The following is a 20,747-nucleotide window of genomic DNA, read 5'->3' as shown; positions in this document are numbered from 1 at the left end:
ATGCACATGCTATTTATATACTTGAAGGCAATACTTTCAATCCTATGGTGATGGATGAAGTAGCATGAAGGCAGACATATTGAAAATGATTTCTGTCAGTTTGTGAACACTTTAGTTTTTCTCACTGTCAACCGATTAGTATTTTTGCAGAGAAGTTTCCCATCACTGGTCAACTGGTTTTAAAACACTTGTTTAGAGGAAATCTCTAGGAAATCCCACAGCCCAGGAGAATTTTTTTTTTTTTACAAGAGTCAGTACTCCATTTCTATTCAACCTGAGCAGCAGACTGCCTCCTGCAACTGTGTGTCACCACAACAATGAACTGCACTCAAACCGCCATCCAATTAGGCTCCCTATCATTGATAGCACACCGCTGCTGCAAACTTGCACATACATAGTGTCACAGCCTGAATCTCAAGTATGCTACTCCCTGAGATGCTGTTAACATGCAGCAAATTAACACTGGGACAACAGTGGCAATCTGGCAATCACCATCTTAAAACACTGGTCACATTAGACTCACCATGGGGTTTGGGTGCACAAAATCCAGGAGCCTGGTTATACACCATTCATGAGCCAAATTCCTACATTTATTGAACTGCCAATTTCAAGTTGCGCCAGCTCACTGAATCTCTTCTGTAACTTGCGGCCACCTCCTCCTTTTGGTTGGAAATAGTACCTCATTCTGATCCTTGAACTGCAGCTATTCCTCGGTAGTTTCCCATGTTCAGCATACATTTCAATGGACCCAGTGTCTGCAGCCAGTTGTTAAATGGGTTCTGGATAGCAAGTTAAACAGGAACATTCTGCACCTTAACAGTGCAGCCAGATGACCTTGATATGATTCCATCAACAGACCAAAAAGCAATACTCTTCCTGTTGGATCTTTTCTGTCAGTGTTTGTATGCCATAAGAACTCAATGCATTTTTCTTTTAAAATATGCTCTCTGGATCTTTTTACTCACTCTTAAATCTGTGTCCTCTGGTTACTGACTACTGTACAACTGGAGGCAATCTCTCCTCATTTATATCATCAGAATGCTTTGTGATTTTGAAACGATTACATTTTCTCTTAATACTTTGTTTTAAGCAGAACAATCCCAATCCCTCCAGCTCTAATAAAAGATCACAAATCTGAAAGCTTTATACTTCCCAGCATTTTCACTTTTTATTTCAGATTTCCAACACCCACAGGTGTATTGATTTTGCTAATTTTTCTAGTCTCTATACATAACTGAAGTCCCTCATGCCTGGCACCACTCTGAAAAATCCCCTCTGCATTCGCTCAAAGCTATGCTCAACAGCCCTGCTATTCAAAATTACACAGGAGTAATGAATAAAGTCCTCTCTTAGAAATATAATGAAGACTATTGCTAACAGATCAGAAATGAGTTTTAATTTTCTGCAAAGGGCTAAGATTTACAGTTATTTGTACTGATCCTTGAATAAGATTCATGCTCAACAATTTATTCCATAATTTATGTTTAATTTTCTGGTTAGATTTCTACATTGACTTGTAACTTGAAGACTTTTTGATAATACTAGTTTCAAGAGAACTCTGACCATGAGTGTGGTGAGTTTACTTTCAAGTAATGCCATAGGAATTTTACCATTCACCTGAGCCACAGGAAATGCCTCAGCTCAATGGCTCTGCCTCAGCTCTGCAAATTAATTGTCATTGTACATTTTGCATCACAGAAAACGAGGTTGATATCTTGATCCATGATCAATGACACAAGCCATCTTTAATCATATGTTATTAAAAACAAATTCTGGGTTACAACAACCCTGCAGTAAAATAGCACAACTTACAACCAGTGAGCAATGCCACAACAAATCTGGTTTTCAATAGATTTCAGATTAATATACATTTAGTAAGAAAGATCTTGAGTACCACTGAAACTCCGAATTTTGTCACAAGTTGTTTATCGCACACTATCAGGATAATGCACAAATACCAATAAAGGGAAAACAATATTTATGAGATAAGAGGAGAGCCCTGATTCTGATTACAAAGGCATTGTTATTTTATGTGATCAACATTGCTGGTTAGTGTAATTCTTCACACACTCAGGATCATTTGGCAAATGTTGTCCAATTGCAGAAAGACATCTAATGGCGTGGAGTGTAGTGTGTTTTGGAAGCACAGGTTGGTTTCATATGGTCAATACCTTGCTTGTTGTGAACAGCCAAAGAGATATATTGTTTGACATAATCTACCAATCTTTTGAGTGTGCAGCCTACATACCTAGCATCATTCCAGCACTGATAAAAAACATCTAAATTACCTAATTGCTAGAAAGGCAAACAGTCTTTTTGGCTTGATGGCTGCACCTTGTTAGTGACAAATACTAGTCATGTTGTCACTATCACCTAATCCGCACTCTCTGCTCAAAAGTATAAATGATGCCTTTCCTTTACATTAGTATTTCTTGAAAATTGTACTGAATGCATAATGAAAGCTTCCACAAAATGTTTTTTTATCAGAACTCAAAAGCTCTATTTATAGTTGAAGAATTAGACAAATTATTCAAGAACACAACTATTTACTGAAATTGCATAGAACCCTAACAGACCTTTAATGCTTTTGTTCCATTTTTATATTCAACTAAGAACTCAGAATACAATGACATATTTTAAATCAGGACACACTTGAAGAATAAATACAAACCCACATTTTAATCAAGGAGCATTACCTCAAGACATGCATGTGAAAACAAACTGCTGCTAAGTCTACTCTGCTAAAAATAGTGACTACATCTCTTTATCACAGGCCATTAATGTTAAGTTTATTTTTGGAACATCAATTTGATTACTCTTATGTTGCCCAGCAACAATCTAGAAGTACTTTCAGACCTTTTATTCATCAGCTCTCACGGTTTTGAATTATTCTATATATGGATTAAGGTGCCTTCACCAGGATACAACACACCAACACCATTATACTACCTTCAGCACCTGCACAATATATCAATATAAACAAAATAGATCTTAAGAACAATTAAACTCTCTAAGCTGAGTGAGTGCGCAGCAAACAAACATCAATTTTTCATTTGCACTAAAGAGTCAAAACTATCAATAAATATTGTTTTGGATCAAAATATTGCTATACTTTTTCACAAACTACATTCACAATCATTTCTGCCAATCAAACAATTACAAAGGCAGATGGCTTCTCAAAATATGGCCTGCGCTCAAAGATATTTTTCAAACAGTCTGCCTGAGTAAGTTTGAAAGTGTGTTCATGTTTCAAATTAGAAAGCAATCCAATTAAAGTTGAATATCACAATTTCAACTATTCGACTCCACCATTATTTTGTACAAAGTTTCTGGTTTATAGTTCAAGACTACGGTTCAACAACACTTTTCCAAACGTACCTCATGAAAAGCAGTTAACATTGGTCTTACCAGTGACACCCACATCACATGAGGAAACATTAAAAATAACATTTCAAACATACAGCTACGAATAGCTTTTTGTCGATAAAGAGTGCAAGCCTGCTGTGCAGAAATGTCACATACCAAGCTAATTGCAAAGCTCCTAATATTGGTGAAGTTTTTCAGACCAAGATAATCTAGTGATGAAAGCTCAAAATCCAATCAACTCTCTGTTATATACCCACTGCGCTAAGAATTGCTCTCAATTCTGCCTGGAGAAATAAACCATCATTGGCAATGTTTTAAATCTATTTTTGGCGCCTTATTTGAAATGCGATCAGCACAAATGTCACACAGGCTTGCATAGCCATGGCAAACTTTCATGATTTAAACTGCATAAAATGGTTTCTCTCATTTCATTGCCTATTGCAATAGGCACAGTATATTGTGGCTTCAATGGAAAAAAAACAGATTCAAAACACCTAAAGTCCCAGAAAATATAATGCCCCTAAACAATTCCATCACAAAATGCTCTTCTCAATACACAGGACACAATTTTCCCCTCCGAGGTGGTGAGAATAATGGCGACTGTGATGACTTAAACCTATATACATGCATTTGTATCTCATTAATTACTCAACTTGCTGGATGGACTTCTCATTCCCAATTAACTTCTTCCCAATCAGGAGACTCAATATTTCAAACCATAATAAAAACTAAGCATGTCCATGTTGAGGTGGGTCCTCCGCCTTCAGTCTGGGCAAGTACCAGTTGCACCAGCCATCTTCCTTCTCTTCGCTTTGGATGAAACCACAACAACTGCCTCTGTCATCATTCCGCACAATGTCACTCTGGACCCTCCAAACGTCGAACTTTACAATGTAAATGCACCAAGCATCATAATATCAGCTTGCACATTTGCAGACGGGCTTTGGTAGCAGTTTTTCTTTCAGAGATAGCAGATAAGCATGTACAGGCAGCTGAAAGCTTTATCACAGAAGGTAAAGTAGACCAGCTTGAGAGAAAGGTTCCCTTTTAGTATAAAAGGAAAAGCAAGCAACGTATGTTTCGCAAACAATAAAGAATAAATGTAGAGATGGAGGTGAGGGATGAGGGGAGAAGGAGGCATGGTGGTACTTCCACATAGTGCTGCCTCAACTTCACAAACGTTGCGCATGCAGCTTACACGATTAACATTTCATCTTGAAGAGAATGGCAAAAGGGAAGTGTTTTTGTTTACAAGGGGTGAGAGGTGACTCCAGTCAGTCAGAAGGGACCACAGTCTTTGAGCAACCTTTGCCTATTCTGGGCTGGGGGCAGTCAGTCAGTCAGGCAACTGATTTCAAAGTCAGGAGATCTGCTCTGAGGCAGTCCAGGGATTTTTTTTTTTTTAAATTCATTTGTGGGAGACAGGTGTCATTGGCTGGCCTGCATTTATTGCTCCTCTTTAGTTGCTCTTGAGAAGGCAGTGGTGAGGTTGCCTTCTTAAACTGCTGCAATCCACGTGCTGTATTGGGCCACGGTCGGTCAAGTCAAACCAATGAGCTTTGCTGGTCATTCAATGGGGTGATTTTGCAAAATCAGTTCAGGGACTAGGCGGACAGCAGTCAGGACTGTCCTGCCAATATACCGAGAGATAGACCATAACCAGTTGAGAATGGGGAAGTGGAGAAAAACGAGGGCTGGGAGATGGCTTCCACATGATCCAAAGAAACTTGGGTAGATGGGGTGGCAAGGTGGCTTTTATAGTCATTCCATGTCAGTATCAAGAATGCAGGCAGTTCACATCTGAGTTTTGGCCTCATTGCATTGGGTGGCTAAGGGAATAGTTGCAGTGATGGGGAGCAATTGTAGACACCAGGATGGGACAGAGGGAGGGGCCGTACAGTCATGAAGGGTGGAGGTCAAGGCAAGGTGTAGTTACTCTGACCTCAATACAGAGGAACCTCAATTATATGACATTCGATTATCCAGCAAGATCACAAGGTCCCGATGCTCGACCAAACTATATTTTTCAGCATTTGATTAACTGAATGAACTACTGCCTGCCTGTGTCCTTCAGATAATCGAGGTTCCTTTGTATGGAGAGAATGCAGAGCAAGAATGGGCATGGGACCTCAAGAGTCAGTGACTCAGGGTAACGCTGGCACATCAGCAGTCACGTGAGGGGACTCAACCAGAACAGGGAAACGTGAAGATCATTAGGATCACAGGAACTGCAGAATGAAAAATGAGGAGCAAATTGTGGCTGCTACGCAAAGCCTGCAATTCAATGATACAAATGCAAACCTGAACCCTCACCATATTGATTCAAAAATCAATTCCATAGTAAGGCTTCAATGTTGATAATACAGCATCCAGTGAGAGAACTAAGTAACTTTTTTTGGAAGGGTGCAGCATTCAGCACTGGAATGTGAGGCCTTCTAAGGGGCTACTGCAGTAAACAGGAGTACAGTTTTGTTACATTGCTACTAAGTAGAATCTCAACATTCCTCACTGTATCCAATTCTGACCTACCATCATGAAAGAATCATTAAAAGTACATTGCGCCTTAATTGCGATCTTGTGGTGTCAGAGGTTAACAAGACTCAACTGGACCAGGACTTACGCATTCAGTATTTTGTCTACCCCGCTAGCCAAGGCACACAGCCTCAAAAAGTGCAAGCCAACATAATATAACATCGTTCTCACACACAAGACAAAACCTACTTGACAAAACAGCCGAATGAAGTACAGAAATTGCTGGAAAATCTCAGTATCTGTGGAGAGAAATCAAAGTTGATATTTGGGTCCAGTGGCCCTTCTTCAGAACAAAGCCTACTTGGACAGGGCTACTGAAATTCGGCTACAGAAGGGTCTTTCAGGTAGTTATTTCATGCTAAGGAAATACAGATACTTCACTGGACTCTTATATGAATTAGAGATGATTGAAGAGCAAAGAAGTGTTGTTGTCAGAGATTAGGAAACTTAGCAAGTGGTTAGCACTGCTGCCTCGCAGTGCCAGAGACCCGGGTTCAATTCCCGCCTCAGGCGACTGACTGTGTGGAGTTTGCACGTTCTCCCCGTGTCTGCGTGGGTTTCCTCCGGGTGCTCCGGTTTCCTCCCACAGTCCAAAGATGTGCAGGTCAGGTGAATTGGCCATGCTAAATTGTCTGTAGTGTTAGGTAAGGGGTAAATGTAGGGGTATGGGTGGTTTGCGCTTCAGCGGGGCGGTGTGGACTTGTTGGGCCGAAGGGTCTGTTTCCACACTGTGAAGTAATCTAATCTAAAAAAAAATGCGTCCAAGCTTTTGGAGGTTCATGACAAGAAGTTCTCCTTTATACGTAAGCAGCAGTGCTCACTTGGTAACAACACATTCTATTGATTTCCTGCATAGGTGAGATGCAACCTTGAAGTTTCATGAGGAAGCACACCAGGGCTGAAGCATCCTTTATCAAGACGGTGTCATTTTTCTTAATGCTCTCACAGATCTGCTGTAACGGTGGTTCAGTGGTTAGCACTGCTGCCTCACAGCACCAAGGTTCCAGGTTCGATTCCAACCTTGGGCGACTCTCTGTGTGGAATTTGCATGTTCTCCCCATGCCTGCGTGGGTTTCCTCCAGGTGCTCCGGTTTTCTCCCACAGGTCAGGTGAATTGGCTATGCTAAATTGCCCGTAGTGTTTGGTGCATTAGTCAGAGGGAAATGCAAACCTGAACCCTCACCATATTGATTCAAAAATCAATTCCATAGTAAGGCTTCAATGTTGATAATACAGCATCCAGTGAGAGAACTAAGTAACTTTTTTTGGAAGGGTGCAGCATTCAGCACTGGAATGTGAGGCCTTCTAAGGGGCTACTGCAGTAAACAGGAGTACAGTTTTGTTACATTGCTACTAAGTAGAATCTCAACATTCCTCACTGTATCCAATTCTGACCTACCATCATGAAAGAATCATTAAAAGTACATTGCGCCTTAATTGCGATCTTGTGATGTCAGAGGTTAACAAGACTCAACTGGACCAGGACTTACGCATTCAGTATTTTGTCTACCCCGCTAGCCAAGGCACACAGCCTCAAAAAGTGCAAGCCAACATAATATAACATCGTTCTCACACACAAGACAAAACCTACTTGACAAAACAGCCGAATGAAGTACAGAAATTGCTGGAAAATCTCAGTATCTGTGGAGAGAAATCAAAGTTGATATTTGGGTCCAGTGGCCCTTCTTCAGAACAAAGCCTACTTGGACAGGGCTACTGAAATTCGGCTACAGAAGGGTCTTTCAGGTAGTTATTTCATGCTAAGGAAATACAGATACTTCACTGGACTCTTATATGAATTAGAGATGATTGAAGAGCAAAGAAGTGTTGTTGTCAGAGATTAGGAAACTTAGCAAGTGGTTAGCACTGCTGCCTCGCAGTGCCAGAGACCCGGGTTCAATTCCCGCCTCAGGCGACTGACTGTGTGGAGTTTGCACGTTCTCCCCGTGTCTGCGTGGGTTTCCTCCGGGTGCTCCGGTTTCCTCCCACAGTCCAAAGATGTGCAGGTCAGGTGAATTGGCCATGCTAAATTGTCTGTAGTGTTAGGTAAGGGGTAAATGTAGGGGTATGGGTGGTTTGCGCTTCAGCGGGGCGGTGTGGACTTGTTGGGCCGAAGGGTCTGTTTCCACACTGTGAAGTAATCTAATCTAAAAAAAAATGCGTCCAAGCTTTTGGAGGTTCATGACAAGAAGTTCTCCTTTATACGTAAGCAGCAGTGCTCACTTGGTAACAACACATTCTATTGATTTCCTGCATAGGTGAGATGCAACCTTGAAGTTTCATGAGGAAGCACACCAGGGCTGAAGCATCCTTTATCAAGACGGTGTCATTTTTCTTAATGCTCTCACAGATCTGCTGTAACGGTGGTTCAGTGGTTAGCACTGCTGCCTCACAGCACCAAGGTTCCAGGTTCGATTCCAACCTTGGGCGACTCTCTGTGTGGAATTTGCATGTTCTCCCCATGCCTGCGTGGGTTTCCTCCAGGTGCTCCGGTTTTCTCCCACAGGTCAGGTGAATTGGCTATGCTAAATTGCCCGTAGTGTTTGGTGCATTAGTCAGAGGGAAATGGGTCTGGGTGGGTTACTCTTCGGAGGGTCGGTGTGGACATGTTGGGCCGAAGGGCCTGTTTCCACACTGTAGCAAATCTAATCTAATCTAAGCTAAAACTGAAAGCACAAAGGAGGACAATACAGCAGTTCTTTAATTTGATTTATTATGGTCTCATATGTCTTGTTACAAAAAGCAGTCAAAGATATTGTATAGTGTCACCACTGTTTGGCGCCATCTTAAAACACAGAAAAACAAACCAAACCAAAATAAAGAAAAACTTCATTTTACAGTCTTCTTGTTACCGCCGTGCCACCAACAGAATGAAAGTCACCACTCTTTGGCACTATCTCACCTCCACCAATGACCTCACCATTGAGTCCTCAGTGGACTTTGCCAATGCAGATGCCACCGGATACTGCACCAATCCTAACTTGACCCCATCGCCATGATTCCGCTTCAGGCCCACCTTACCAACACAGCTGCTGCCAATGGTGACAGGTCACATGCTGGGTTCAAATTTGCCTCCACCACTGCCTCCATGAATCTGTGCTGGACACAAGACGGCAGCAGAAATTGGCTGCAACAGCCACAAGTCGTCACTAGGACCACCTCAATGCAGAAGCCACCAGGAACCCAGACTCACCTCTGACGCCACCACTGGCCGCAATCGATGCCATCACTGCAACCAAGCTCTTCAACAAGTGGTAAGTAAAATAAAAAAGAAAAGAAAAATAAAGAGGAGAGAAAAAAGAAACAAAAAGAAAAGCGGATAGAGCTTTGACCGAAAATACTTCAGTGTTGTGTTGTGATTGCAAAGAAACTGGATAAGACAAAAGGTTCTACAGACCCAAGGTGAGAAACTGTTGCTAGCTGTTGTGCAGGTTCCAGAGGATGAAGCATCAGGACAAGATCCATCATGAAGGAAGAGAATTAAGGTGCAGAACCAAACCTGCAGACAAAGTTGCAGCTGTGTGCAAATATCTGAGACCAGTGCAGAAGATAACAGAATGCCCCATATCATGTAACACCAATGCCAGCTGCCAGATAAGGACTTGCAGTCACAAGGATTGGGTGGCAAATCACATCCTGTTACTCCTAAATGTTACAACTGCTCTTAATGATTTTGGAAATTAGTCACTTAACTAAGGAATTGGGACCTCTGGTGCATTTTATAATCCTCGAATTAGAAGCACATACACGAAGTTACTGATGCTTGCTTCATTGACAACACCTATTCATAGCAATCTTCTTGATATGGCTGTTCAAGCAGGTAGACGCATTCTCCACCACCACCAGCTTCCTATAGTGCAAGACGAATCATTTTCACCCATATAGCTCCGAGAGTACCCTAATCACAAACAGCAGTCTCAAACAACAGAAAAGGATTCCACTCCCTTAAAATTCAAATGGCTTATTTCCATGGCAGTCAGATATTGCAGGTCTGTGCTAAACATCCAGGGACCTGCCACGAGTCTCACATATTGGACACTCACAAATATGAGCAACTTTTAAAGGCCTTGAGTGACAAGAGGTAGCCCCTCTACATCTGGCTCATGACACATCTAAGAAATCCTCAGACCTTCAGAGATATGCAACAGTACCCACAATTCAACCAGGCCCATTGTTCAACAGACCATACAACTCCTGAAGACAATGTCTGGACAGGATAGGTAGTGTCTTGCAGTAAACTCAGATAGACTGTTCCACATCATAGCCTGTGCAATGTCAATTGCCAAAGGGATTAATGTGTTGGCTGAGAAAGAGATGCAGAAGCAAAAGGAAACCTCTGAGGAGGAAGACAAAGGTGAGGAATTCAAGATGGGCCAAAGGATCACAGAGAGGAAGACAGAGTAATGGTCTGCCAAACACATGAGGCCAGAGACAAACAACTAGTTACCCACTTCCAGGATAACTGAGCTGAACTGGCACTTTCAAATTGCAAATAATAATGTATCTGTCCAGCTTGGGGAAAGCCTTCTCTCTGCTGCTGCTGTACTCATTCTTCAGCAAGGAACTTGCTTCACTATTTGATTGATGAATACAATAAGGTGTTCAATTTTGGTTTCGATTATGCCGCTGATATCCTCAGAGCATTCCTAATACCTATCTTTCTTGGATAAAAGCGCTAAAATGGTCCTTGCTCCAGCGACATCAGGGAATCCATTCCCTAATAAAGTTGACTGTTGCCCCTCATCCTGAGAATATGCCTCAAGTGTCTACCCATCACGAATGCTACAGTGTTCCACAGTGCAAGAGGATTTCCTGCACCTGGGTAATGCCTGAGCACCTGCAATAACAACACTTCCACTACAATGGGCTCAATTTACTGCAATTGCTTCCTCTTTAGTGCTGTGCTATAATAGAAACTGAACATGCAAGTTGCCCATTGGCTTACACATTGCAGAATAAGAAAGAGCAACAGGAGTTGGCCATTTGGCTCTTCAAGCTTGCTCGACTTTTCAGTGGAATCATGGGTTCACCAACATTCATGCACCCTTTCCTACCCTTTCCCTTTAACCCTCGATTCCCCTAATAATGAAGAATCTATGTCAGCCTTAGATACACAAAGCCTCCATAGTTTCCTGTAGCTAGGAGTTTCAAAAAGACAACACGGAGAAGAAATTCCTGTTCATCTCAGCTTTAAATTGGTATCTCTTAATTCTGCGACTATGCCTGTGGTCCAAGATTCTCCTATTAGGAGAAACATCCTCTCAGCATTTACCCTGTTCATCCCCATAAGAACCCTATATATTTCAATCAGATCATCTCCATTCTTCTAAACTCCAGCAAGTACCATCCTAATCTGTTTAGCTTTTGCTCATAAGACAATCCCTTCATATGAGGGACCTTTCTAGTGAACCTTCTCTGAATTGCCTCCAATGGAATTATATCTTTTCTTAAACAAGGGGCCTGAAACTGCTCATAGTAGTCTAGATGTGGTCTTGCATCTTGTAAATTTGCAATAGGTGTTATGGACCAGACCAAACCCCCTCAAGATATTTCAAGGAGTTAGCCAAGACCCTAACTTTTCTCTTATGTACAATCAAGTGTAAGCTGATGCACTCCGGATGTGACGCAATTGGTCATACTACTAGCAAAACCCACTTAATTCTTAGACTGCAGTTAAAATATGAATAAAATTAAGAATAATTGGTCTAATTTTAACTCTATTGTAAAACTTACAAGGTTAATATATTAGTTAACTACTAAGCAGCAAATGTTCCAATCTCATAACATCTCACAAACAACTCTTGGTAAAGGCAAATTCAGCAAAATAAATTGTCTCACATGCGATGTTCCTCCAGTCCAGGAGAAAACAACACCAAGAGAAAATTCTAGCAGAGAGGGAATTCCATCTTTTTGTGTGGCCAAGAGAGATGTATGAAAGCTTCCAACACTAATTTCAAAACCCCAACTACTGAAAGCTAAACTAAAATCCTGGTTCTATAGGAGCCTGTCTCCACCCATTCATCTAATTTTAAAAAAAAAGATTAGGGCCTCACAAGCAGTTTGATTTATTGGCTTAGAAGATATAACTCTGCACCTCTGGCTGAAAATCTTCCTTCAACTAAAAACAGGACAAAATACAGCTCTTAAGCCATTGTATCATCACATAGGACTTTCCTACTCTTACACTCCAACACCCTTGAAATAAGGGCCAACATTGCATTAGCCTTCCTGATTACTTGTTGCACCTGTGTGCTAGCTTTCTGTGTTGCCTGCACAAATATTGTAAGAACCCCAGACAGGAGAAAACCTTTGTCTTCTGCAATGTGAAGCCATGACAGACATCACCATCTCTCCCAATAATGAGTGCACAACCCAGGCCTGGATTCTTCCCAAGACCTTATTATTAATCTCAGTGTCCCCATTTGTAGTATCTTGGCTATAATCTCCAATGTAAAGGTGTAAATGCTTCACGTTGAGTTAAGCTATCTGCATTCATTCACTTTATTGATTATGAGATAATACTAAGGTATGGCAATTGCAATGCAGCAACATGTCTTTGTTTAAAGTTATTTCACATCTTTCACATTATTTCACTTTGCTCACTAATACTGGCACACTACGCCTACAGCAGAAGCTATAAGAAAGCATCTGAATATATATTTAGAAAAGTACAAAATGTAATCATTGTTGAGAACCTATACTGATGTGCTGTCAAAATGATTTTTCATTTTTCTCCCTCCCACTATGTCTGGGCGCAGGGCTGACCTCCGTAGTTCAGGTGGAGGGAACCTGCTCTGACTTTGAAAACTTGGGTATGCATCTCAAACCTGCTGAAAGTTTCCTGCACAGGTGTAGACTCATCTCCAACAGCTCAAGGTGAGGATGATGTTGGAGTCACAGGCTAGGGTTGAGGTGAAGGGGCAGGACACCACTTCAGTGGATCAAGAAGTAGCATCCCAGTACCTGTCCACTATCTATCTACAAGACACAAGTCAGAAATCTGATGGAATATTCTCCACTTGCCTGGTTACGTTCAGCTGAAATAACATTCACGAAGCTTAACTCCATCCATGACAATTCAGTCCTCTTGATTTGCACCCCATTCAACAGTCATTCCCTTCATCAATGATGCACAATGACAGCAGTGTGTAATTTTTCCACGATGTATGGCCGCAATTCATTTAGGCTCTTCCTTCCAAATAATAACCTCTACCAAATGGGCAGCTGATGAATGGGAACACCACCGCCTGCAAGCTCCTCTCCAAACCACAAACTACTCTGACTTGGAAGTATATGACTATTCTTTTAATGTCTCTGGGTCAAAATCCTGGATCTCCCTTTCTAACAGCACTGTAGTTCTTCTACCTAAGGGACCAAGTGAGGTGACAATCTCTTTGCTGGTGGAAGGTCCAAGTGAACTGCTCATCAATGCATCCTCTAACATTTCTCAATCTTTATCTTCGGAGGTGGGGCCAACACAGCAGGGCTCAGGCTTGGACTCTTACTTGTAGAGATTGCAGATTACTGCTTGTGCTAGTGGGAGAGAAGAAAGAGTTATTTGCTGAAGATGTCGAGAAGCTCATGTAAATCCATGTGTTTGCACAAATGCTGATGTGAGAAGAGCAAAGTGCAATGTTGCTCACTGAGCTGCTGGCCCATTAGTATCTCACTGTCATCCCAAGAAGCAGAGCTTTTCCAACCAGTTTTTCCTCAAATGGAGTGAGGAACTTGATGTCCACCAGCCTTGGCTCTTGACTCAGTTATGAAATGGCTTTTCTTGCAAGGAGATAAAAATCAATGCAATGGGAATGAATGCAGTAGCAGCTTGCAAGCATGCATAATGTTTGAGATGGTGAACTGTCCCCAGTAAGTGAATAGGACATTCCGGAGGCAGAAAGGGTTGGTCGTTTGAGAGGTAGTGCAAGTACTTGATAGGAAAAGGTACATGTGATACTTAAATTTGCAGGCTATGAGGCACTGAGAGACGGGCTTGCTGTTTGTTCAAGTGGAAAGGTAGCTGAGAGAAGATGGCACTATTTATGTTTGCAGAATGAGGGGGGAGCTATCTGGTTTACATTTGGCACCAGACCCTTTTAAACTGGGAGGTTCTGCCAGTGGTGAGAACTTCCAGCTCACTCACCACACAATTCATCAACAAACTCGCGCGCAATATCTTGTTTGCATAGATTACAAGTTGAGAAAAACATGATCACGTGAGATAACCTATCCTAGGCACTGGTAGATATGATGACACCTGACATACTCGTTACAATACTTTAACTTCAAAAGGGAAGATTTCACTAAGTTGTACTTCCCTTCTAATTAGAAATTAGGGCTTGTAGTGGCCTTGGCTGGGAAACAGATCAAGTCAGAAGCCACATGACACCAGGCAGTAGTCCAACAGGTTTATTTGAAATCACAAGCTTTTGGAGCTGCTCCTTCTTCAGGTGAGGTGAAATTGACTTCACCTGATGAAGCAATGCTCTGAAAGCTTGAGATTTCAAATAAACCTGTTAGACTATAACTTGGTGTCATGTGACTTCTGACTTTGTCCACCCAAGTCCAACACTGGCACCTCAATATCATGGGAAAAAAGATATTCACTAAAGACACAAACAACTTCTACTGAGTACAATACATGTTTATGTTATTACAGCCTAGCAGTTGTTAGATGCAAACCAGATAAGAAATGAATGTCAAAATGACTTAATGAAGCTCTTTCAGCTTGTTGAAATACTTTCATCATACACTCGAAGGGATTGAGATGAAATGTTTTACACAAAGAAGATATACAGAGTAAGTGCCTCTTTGGTTATCATTTTAATATATTACATTGTGTATTATCTGATGAGTATCCTCCTGAGTACTACAGAACTACAAGAACTTTCACAGCCTCAGCAAAATTGTATTCGAAAAGTATCTTCGGTTTTCAAAGAACAATATCAATAGCACCACCTAGTGACCATTTAGAAATATGTCAGAACAGAAAAAGCTTCCTTTTATACAATCAAGCGATCACATTTTCAGTAGTGTCCTATCCTGCTTAACATCTAGGAAACTATTCTAAGATGTAGTGACTGTTTTTAAATATCAATTAAATTCATAATTAGTTAATGTGCTTTAACTAGTTAAATTAGATAAATCAATTTAATCATTTTGGTTGAGGGAAGAATTATGGAAAAGTCCTTGGTCATCTTCAAATAGTGCAATACAACCTATAATGTTCAAGTAAAAAGAAATTTAAATTGTTACTTAAAGAACAAGTTACCCATAAACCTATCCAACTAACAAAAAAAGCTATATACACACCATCACCAATGCATTCTGTTGTGCTCACATTTTAAGAGTGCTTTCCACTAAATTAATTTCAAAATAGATAACCATATTGCAGCTTTGATAAATGAATTACCACACATCCAAGCATATTAGAGATTACTCTTCTGAAATATTCTAACAATATTAGAATTAAAATGGAGTTCAATATCAATATTGAGTTATTTGGCATTAAACAGCCAAAATTAATATCTTAGTAATTTTTGGCTAATCAAATGTGTTCATCTGTTCAAGACAAAGCACTGAATTGTTATTAAGAACTTGCCATTTCAATGATCAGTGACAGTATCATGCCCTTTGTTAGATGCAAACCAGTTGAATGAAGACTGAAGCCCCCAATACTTTGCTCCAATCGTGCACCTTAGAAGACTGCCACCATAGGCATTTTTAAACTTCCCACTCCAACTAACCTGTGGGTTAAGTGAGCTTCTCACGGTACAAATTATATTTTTCCAGACAGTTTTCTGCTGTGGTCCCATGATTACGTGAAACTGGATAATGACTGCCCAATTTTATATAGGCCCAAGAAGGAAGCAGTTTTAATAATAGCAACAGACTTGTGAGGAAATTCTTGGTCATCGTATTAAAGGGACAGTAGCAATGTCGATACAATTTTGCCTGAGTGATAGGAAACAGACAGTAATGGTCGGTAGATATTTTTCAGGCTACAGAAAGGTTTGCAGTGAAATTTAACGATCTCAATCTTTGTGCACAGGGGACAATTTCAAAGTTTGCACATACATCAAACTTGGAAGAATTATAAGAATTGATAGTTTGGAACTCAAAAGGGCCACTTTTGGTGGAGTGTTTGGGTAAGTAGCAGATGACATTTAATGCAGAAAAATATGAGATGATGCACTATGACAGCAAAACATTGAAAGACAACAGACAATAGGGGGAACAATCCTAAAGGGGTGCACATCTGCACAGATCATTGATGATGACAGGACAGCCAGAGAGAGCAGTTAAAGCCTCCACTGTCCTCAGATTTATTAATCGTGGCAAAGAGTGTAAGAGGAAAGAGATGTTGAATTTGTACAAGACACTCACTATACCTCAGCTACAATGTATAGTGAATATATAGTGAGGGCTACATTATAGAAAAAAAATGAGAATGCATTGGATAGAGTGTAGAAACTTATGGTTTACAAGAATGGATCTACAAATGAAGAGTTTTCTTCCTAATTCTCATGGAATTAGTTTTGCAAGGGCTCCTTGATGCCACACTGAAAGGCAGCTTTAATGTCAAAGGCAATTGCACTCATCTCACCTCTGGAATTCAGTTCTTTTGTCCATGCTTGCACCGATTCTGTAATCGTATCAGGATCATAGAGGCCCTGGCAGAACCCAACTGAGTACCATTGTTGTTAACTGTGTGATAGCACTATTGATGACTGCTTCCATCATTTTACTGATAATCAAGAGTAGACAGATGAAGTGATAACTGAAGCAGCAATACTGAATATAGAGGTGGTTGTTCTATAACATGGTGGTTGCATTCTTGTGCAATCCCGCATTATAGAAAAATTACACTTTAGAAACAGCGCTTAAAGTGTTGGTAATGTAATCACATTACAGCCAACACACGTTTTAAAAGTTCACATTTTAGAAACAGTGTCCCCAATTTGCCAAGCACATTACAGCAAATTCGCGTTAACAAAATACGTGCAGAACAACCTGTATTTATGTAACTCTGGGTTGGATTAGATATTGTTTCAGTAGCTTCAATATGTTAGTGTTTGCTGCTACTGGACATTGAAGGTGCCAAGCAATTTTGTAAGTGCTTTGTGGTCTAATCCAAACGTTATGGTGGCTAAACCAATTTTACTCCCAAGGGTACATAACAATAAATCAAACTGTAATTCTGTTTTTGTAGAAGACACTAGTTTAACCTCAACTGGGGTAATTACATCCACTACTGGATGGCACACTTTAGGGGAGGATGTAGAGGCATTGGAGAGAGGGCTGAAGGAGATTAGGAGAATGAAATTCTTCCTTTGGTTCCTGTCATCCTTTTTTAACCATTTCCCTCCTGAACCTCATCAGCTAGCCATATATCACCACTTCATGCATCATTTCAACATAAAATGTTCTCTCTTTCATAAGCAAGATCAACAACATCCACAACCATAAGGTGTATGAATGGATTGGCATGCTAGAGCTGACAGAGATCTGACTTATGGATCAGAATTTTTCTTCATCATTTTGTGCTTTGATCTTTTCATTCCGGTCTCATTGATGTCCATTTACTTCCTCCTCCATTCTCAGAAATCATTTCCTCAACAAACCTTTTGAGTAACTGACTACAGAAATAGAGTACACTCTGCTTCTTTGCCTTTGCACCTTGGAAGACCACTGATACAGTGTGAATGGCTTTATAAAAAGTTTAGGGAGGCAGGCTGAAGTGAGAGTTACAGTATGCTTTGTGCCCTGTCCTGTTCAAAAAGGAGCAGTTAATGAAGGTTATCTTGTAGTTAGTTCATTTGGCCAAAATTAAAGTAAATGACTTTTTGACTGCCCTTAAGATGTCAAGGTCAAGGCTGTGAAGAGAATGTAACGGAGATTCAGTGAAATTTTACCAAGAATGTAAAGTTCAAGTCAAAAGGAAACTTTCAAGAAAATGGTACTATTAGAAGAAAGGTGGCAGCATTTGGTATGCTTTCCTTTATTGAGTTTAGGAGTTGGAAGGGCATGTTGCAGCTGTACAGGATGTTGGATAGGCCAATTTTGGAATATTTCATGCAATTCTGGTGTCCTTCCTATCGGAAGGATGTTGTCAAACTTGAAAGGGTTCAGAAAACATTTCCAAGGATGTTGCCAGGGTTGGATGATTTGAGCTGTAGTGAGAGGCTGAATAGGCTGGGGCTGTTTTTCCTGGAGCGTCAGAGGCTGAGGGGTGACCTATAGAGGCTTATAAAATCATGAGAGGAAAGGATAGACTTTTCCCTGGGGTGGGGGAGTCCAGAACTAAAGGGCATAGGTTTAGGTGAGAGGGGTAAGATATAAAAGGGACCATAGAGGCAACTTTTTCATGCAGAGAGTGGTGAATGTATGGAATGAACTGCCAGAGGAAGTGGTGGAGGCTGATGCAATTGCAATACTTAAGAGCATCTGGATGGGTTTTACGAATAGGAAGGGTTTGAAGGGATATGGGCCAACTGCTGGCAAATGGGACTAGATTAGGTTGGGATATCATGGACGAGTTGGACCAAAGTTTCTGTTTCTGTAGAGTACTCTACATCTTTGTGACTCTATGACTAAGAATCAAAAGACAGATGTTCAAAAAATTTCCACTTAAGAAAAACAAAGGGAGATGCTGTCAGAATCTTTCCTGCTTGATACCAAGAATATAAAAACTGACAGATACAATAAGAAAGGGAGACTAAGACAAATTAAAATCCACGGTTCTACTGCATATCAACATAGTCATGACCCATCTTACATCACAGGTACAAAAAAAAAAGTTCTTACACACTGGGAACCCAGAGGCGGACTGTTTTGTCTCGAGATGCAGAAGCCAGTAAGTGACCAGAAGGAGAGAACTGAACTGACAGGACTGCATCTTTGTGGCCTACAAATCGATATGCTCGCATCTGTGGTTTCAAATTCCAGATCATGACGCAGCAATCCATTGATCCAGTTGCTGTTAGAATAAAACGACATTTTAATGTTTGTTTCAAATTGGGATGCAACCTATAATTTCCACTTTGCCTTACTTACATTAGGGATTAAAAGCTGTTTCACTCAACTCCTATATTTATAAACTGTGTATGTAACTACCAAATTCCATAATCCTCCGTAGATTTAATTTCTATTATGCTGGAAAACTTTGCCTTATCAATCTGTCAATTTTGATCAGTGAAAGAAACAACAGTGAAACAGGAGTTGGTCTTACACCCAGATTTTGGGTCAGGATATCTTCACTCTGTTTAGTAATAGGACTGCCCAAAAGCCCCACAGTTGACAGAACTTGTCACTCTCCAACTTTCTTACCTCCTGAGCTTTCATAATTTTATATCATTGATTCATTTGAGATACTTCAAACATTACGAATGTATAAGCCTTATCAAACACTGTTAGCAAACTGTTTATTTGTGTAAGCATCACAGCCAAACCCAATTCACAAACAGTGACCCAACAAGAACCAAGGGAATCACTGGACACAGACTGGAGCAGGATTTCTTGTTGATTTTGTTCTATTTAATGGTGGAGGCTGAGACCAATTGCGCTTTCATCATAATCCTGACTGAGATTGGAGACCACTTTAGCTTTCCTGCATTATGATGCTCAATCTAGTCAATAGACCAGCTCAACTAGTAGATAAGCCAATGGGAATAACAATTGTTTGACCTTGGCTGAGAGGTCAAACTAAGACTCTGTCTGTCTCCCATAGTACAATTTCAGAGGAAGAGCAGGGAAGAAATTTCTAATATTTCTCCAAAACTATCAGTCAATGTCACCCCTCGTAGAACATCACAAAACCAGATTATCTGGACATTGCTGTTAGTGGGATTTGCTCTGCAAAGTTTGGTTGTGGTGCTATTTACATTATAGCGAATTCTCAACAAAAAAAATACTTCAATGGCTGTAAAACATTTTGGCACACATGGTGTTCAAAGACGCTAGATAAACACAAACAGCAATTGCTATAAAAAAATCTCAGCAGATCCTGGCAGCATCTATGGACAGAAAGCAGAATTAATGTTTCGGGTCCAGTGACCTTTCTTCAGAATTCTGAAGGCAGCATTCTGCAGAAGGGTCACTGGGCCCAAAATGTTAATCATTTCTCTCCATAGATGCTGCCAAACCTAAGTTTCTGATTTCCAGTATCTGCAGCGCTTTGGAATTTTTGCTATATAAACGCCACTCTTGCTTTTGCATTATTAGCATGAAAGAACACATTCAAAGTAGGATCATCCTATGATTTCAAGACACAAATAAACGGCACTGACAAATAGATGAGCAAGGTTTCGTTCTATTTTGCAAATATTTATTTATAAATTGCAATCCAAAGTTTTTTAAAAAATCAGACAAAATTACATTGGTTCCTTGATGGTCAACCTTTGTGCCGTGCAAACTTGAAGGATCTGTATAGAAACAACTCTTTTCAACAATTTTGTATTTAAGGTGCAAGTATTCATCAAAATAGTCAATGTCAAAAACTGCCAAACAACTACAGATGACACCAAAACTGGAGATGTAGTAGACAGCAGAAGGTTACCTCAGAGTACAACAGGATCTTGATCAGGTGGGCCAATGGGCTGAGGAGTGGCAGATGGAGTTCAATTTAGATAAATGCGAGGTGCTGCATTTTGGAAGGGCATATCAAGGACTTATACACTTAATGGTAAGGTCCTGGGGAGTGTTGCTGAACAAAGAGACCTTGGAGTGTAGGTTCATACTTCCTTGAAAGTAGAGACTCAGGTAGATAGGATAGTGAAGAAGGCATTTAGCATGCTTTCTTTTATTGGTCAGAGCATTGAGTATAGGACTTGGAAGGTCATGTTACAGCTGTA

At 40.6% G+C, this 20,747-nt stretch overlaps 1 protein-coding gene across 5 annotated transcripts in view; it reads right to left on the bottom strand.

Moving 5' to 3' along the window:
* Window positions 1-20,747, bottom strand: part of LOC122558936 (POC1 centriolar protein homolog A-like) — a 189,520-nt gene that overhangs the window by 90,052 nt on the left and 78,721 nt on the right. For all 5 annotated transcript variants that reach the window (XM_087994247.1, XM_087994243.1, XM_087994245.1 and 2 more), the window contains exon 3: window positions 18,703-18,874. In XM_087994247.1, coding sequence (XP_087850373.1) covers window positions 18,703-18,874 — 172 coding nt within the window. The remainder of the gene's footprint in view (window positions 1-18,702; window positions 18,875-20,747) is intronic.

This window comes from Chiloscyllium plagiosum, unplaced genomic scaffold, assembly GCF_037043375.1.
Source record: "Chiloscyllium plagiosum isolate Xiang-an unplaced genomic scaffold, Cpla_swu_hap1 HiC_scaffold_14, whole genome shotgun sequence".
NCBI classification, from domain to species: domain Eukaryota; kingdom Metazoa; phylum Chordata; class Chondrichthyes; order Orectolobiformes; family Hemiscylliidae; genus Chiloscyllium; species Chiloscyllium plagiosum.
Note: the sequence above shows the minus strand (reverse complement) of the source record. Positions and strands in the feature narration are given on the sequence as shown.